The following is a 2,689-nucleotide window of genomic DNA, read 5'->3' on the forward strand; positions in this document are numbered from 1 at the left end:
CTCCGGATTAACTTGACTGAGTCATCCCTGTCAGAATGCCATTCTAGGGAAACTCCAATGTATCTGGCATCTTTGACAGATGCCACTTCCTTTGTGCATAGAGCCAGGAAGAGCAATGTGGACACTACCAGAAGTCCAACATTTTCCTTGGCCTTCCCATCTCTCATGGGCCCCACACCCCACAACTCTTTTCCTGTATTCCTGTGTACTCCCTCTGTCAGTCTTTCTTCTTTGAATTCCTCCTTCCTCAGTGGCCCTCTTCTTCTAACTGCTCCAACACCCTAACCCACATAGTCTCTTCCTTTGTGTATCCTTTAGGCTCTCCTCAGATCCCTGTCAGGTTGATCCTTCTCCTCTTTACTCTGGACCTCTTCTAAGCTTCTTTGTGTTCCTCTCTACTCAATTTATTCCGTGTATTTTCCTCTAAGCCACAAGATCTCTGACATCTTTCCTTTCATGCCCCATCCACCAAACACACCCGATCTTTCCAACAAGACAAAGTGCTTACACACAGCATGTCATGTACACATGAGTTTGTATTTTTTAGAGCAAAACAACAGTTAATGCTGGCAAAGATGTTAGGTTATCAGGGATTCCATAAGCTTTCAATACACTGAAAGGCAACATTTTTTGCATGTCTACAAATTATACATTTGTTTCCACACATGTGCCAAATTTTACCCTAACAGTTAGGACTTTTTCACCAAATCATAGACATAGATATGGAAATCATCATCAAACTTGATGAAATACACAGAGGGTTTGGCTTCCACTTGGTGAATGACCATGCCGATCCTTTTGGAGCCATCTTCTTTGGTATATTCCACATGCTTACCTATCAGGCCATCTACAACTCCTCCTGGCTCCCTCTCTGTTGGAGGAGACTCACTGGATTCTGGCATGATGCGGAGGTCACCTTCCTTATAATCATCTAGAAGCTGATACATGTACAAGACAGGATCTTTCTCATAGGTAATATAAAACCAGGCTTTCATGATAGGTGCTTGAGCTAAGACCATGCCCCTCCATTCATCCTTAGAACCATGCTCTCCCTCAAACATGTGTTCCACTGCTTTGCCAATTATAGTATTTGCAAGGTTGGCATCACTAACATGAGATGATGCCACCCTGTCAGAAAGAATTTTAAGAGACAAAACTCTTTCATCTCTGTGAAGTTCCAGTCCATAGACACAGTCAATTCCATCATATTTCACCAGATAAAGAGAGGGATTTATAGGCACCTGATCCAGAACGGTTCCTTTCCACTGGGTGATGGGCTCATCTCCTTCTTTCCATCCATGAGAAATTCTGCAGCCCACGATGTTCCTGCGGGGCTGGGATGAAGGTCTGCCTCTCTGCTTCTTTTGGGAGACTTTTTTCTTTGTCATGTTTGCAGACCCAGTGGCCCGTCCTGCAGCTGCCCTGGTTGGTTGTCCTTCGGCTTCCTGTGCGTTGGGGGTCTTCATGCCTGCTGGGGGAGGAGAGAGGATAGAGAGACATAGCCAGTGTGCCACGAGGCAAACTTTTCCCTATAGCCATATCTGGATATACTCTGCGCTAGTGCCTAAGGTTCCCCTAGGAACCTGGAAGCAATGCTGGAAATCTGGCTGCATTCCTGCAGTGCTCTCCCTCTTAAGTTCCTTTGGGCTGTGGGGAAAGGCTGGAGTGGTGCAGTAGAGCTGTCTGGGGTTAGGAACTCTGCAGAAGTGGCTGGGCCACGTTGTCCTAGCTCAGAGCCTACTGCCCTCCCCGAACTCCTTGCTGCCACTGGCGTCCACTCCCAATCCCCTGCAAAGCGGCCTTGACCGGCACCCACTGCCCTCCTTCCTTCCCTGAGTGTCCCAGCTGCTGTCCACAACAAACCCTAACCACTTCCCTGGTACCCACCGCCCTTGCTTCCTGGCGCTCACCTTCAAATCCTTGTCTGGCTCCCGTTCCTACCCCCTTTTCATGTAGCTCACCACACTCCCCCACCCCACCTTTGCCTGGCGCCCACCTCCACCCCATGTCTCCTGCTGGATTCCTTCCCATCCCCCTCTCCATTCTGGCGCCCACTAATGGCCTTGCCCTGCCTGGCGTCCACCGCCGCGGATCGCGGGCCTCACGTGCCCAAATCGGACACCTCACTGCTGCCTCCGCTATGAGCCTGTGGCGAAGGAGGGTCAGCAGGCGACGGGCCGAGTGAATGCTTGCAAGAGCTGGGAGGGTAGGATCCGTTGATGAGCGTGTCTAGGAGGGCGGCAAGGCAGGCAAAGAGGACTGCAGCGGCGTTCCCACCGCTCGGCTTGCTAGCCCCCCGCCTCCCTGCTGGCGGTGGCGGTCCCTCAGCCACATCGGGATTCCACCAGTCCCTGCTGTCGCCGGCGCAGTCTCCTCCCTCTTTCCGTAGCGCAGCTTCCTGCCCAGAGAGAGGCCTCCTCTTCCTGCCAAACACCGCGCCCTCCTCTCCACCAGGCTCCCACGCCCACCACACAGCCTGGAGCCCTGGCGGAGCTATAGGCTCTGACTCCGCCTCTTCCCAAATTCAGAGTAGTTGGTGCCACAGTAGTCCGCGGAACGCTGTGGCCCCTTCATCACCCGTTTCAGGGCCCCTTGGTTCCCACCCCCACCTTCTTAGTCCCCCTGCCCTATCTGCTTTCCATCTTCTTGGAATTCGCCTTGCCGCAGCCCCGCGCCCACACCGCTTCCC

The 2,689-nt window shown here is 52.4% G+C and overlaps 1 protein-coding gene across 8 annotated transcripts; it reads right to left on the reverse strand.

Annotated features, from left to right (window-relative positions):
• Positions 1 to 518: 518 nt before the first annotated feature.
• Positions 519 to 2,386, reverse strand: LOC111535183 (spindlin-2B). Of its 8 annotated transcripts, none has more exons than XM_023201593.2 (3): positions 2,123 to 2,377; positions 1,242 to 1,468; positions 519 to 938 (listed from the first exon to the last, which is right to left on the reverse strand). In XM_023201593.2, the coding sequence occupies exons 2-3, from the start codon at positions 1,464 to 1,466 to the stop codon at positions 690 to 692; spliced, it is 474 nt and encodes a 157-aa protein (XP_023057361.1). In that variant the 5' UTR covers positions 1,467 to 1,468; positions 2,123 to 2,377; the 3' UTR covers positions 519 to 689. The 8 variants fall into 8 exon arrangements, with proteins under 8 accessions (XP_023057361.1, XP_023057360.1, XP_023057357.1 ...); XM_023201592.2 differs by having other exon boundaries at positions 2,068 to 2,377; XM_023201589.2 differs by having other exon boundaries at positions 519 to 1,468; positions 2,123 to 2,386.
• Between the last annotated feature and the right edge of the window lie 303 nt (positions 2,387 to 2,689).

Source organism: Piliocolobus tephrosceles, unplaced genomic scaffold, assembly GCF_002776525.5.
Source record: "Piliocolobus tephrosceles isolate RC106 unplaced genomic scaffold, ASM277652v3 unscaffolded_37404, whole genome shotgun sequence".
Taxonomy (NCBI): domain Eukaryota; kingdom Metazoa; phylum Chordata; class Mammalia; order Primates; family Cercopithecidae; genus Piliocolobus; species Piliocolobus tephrosceles.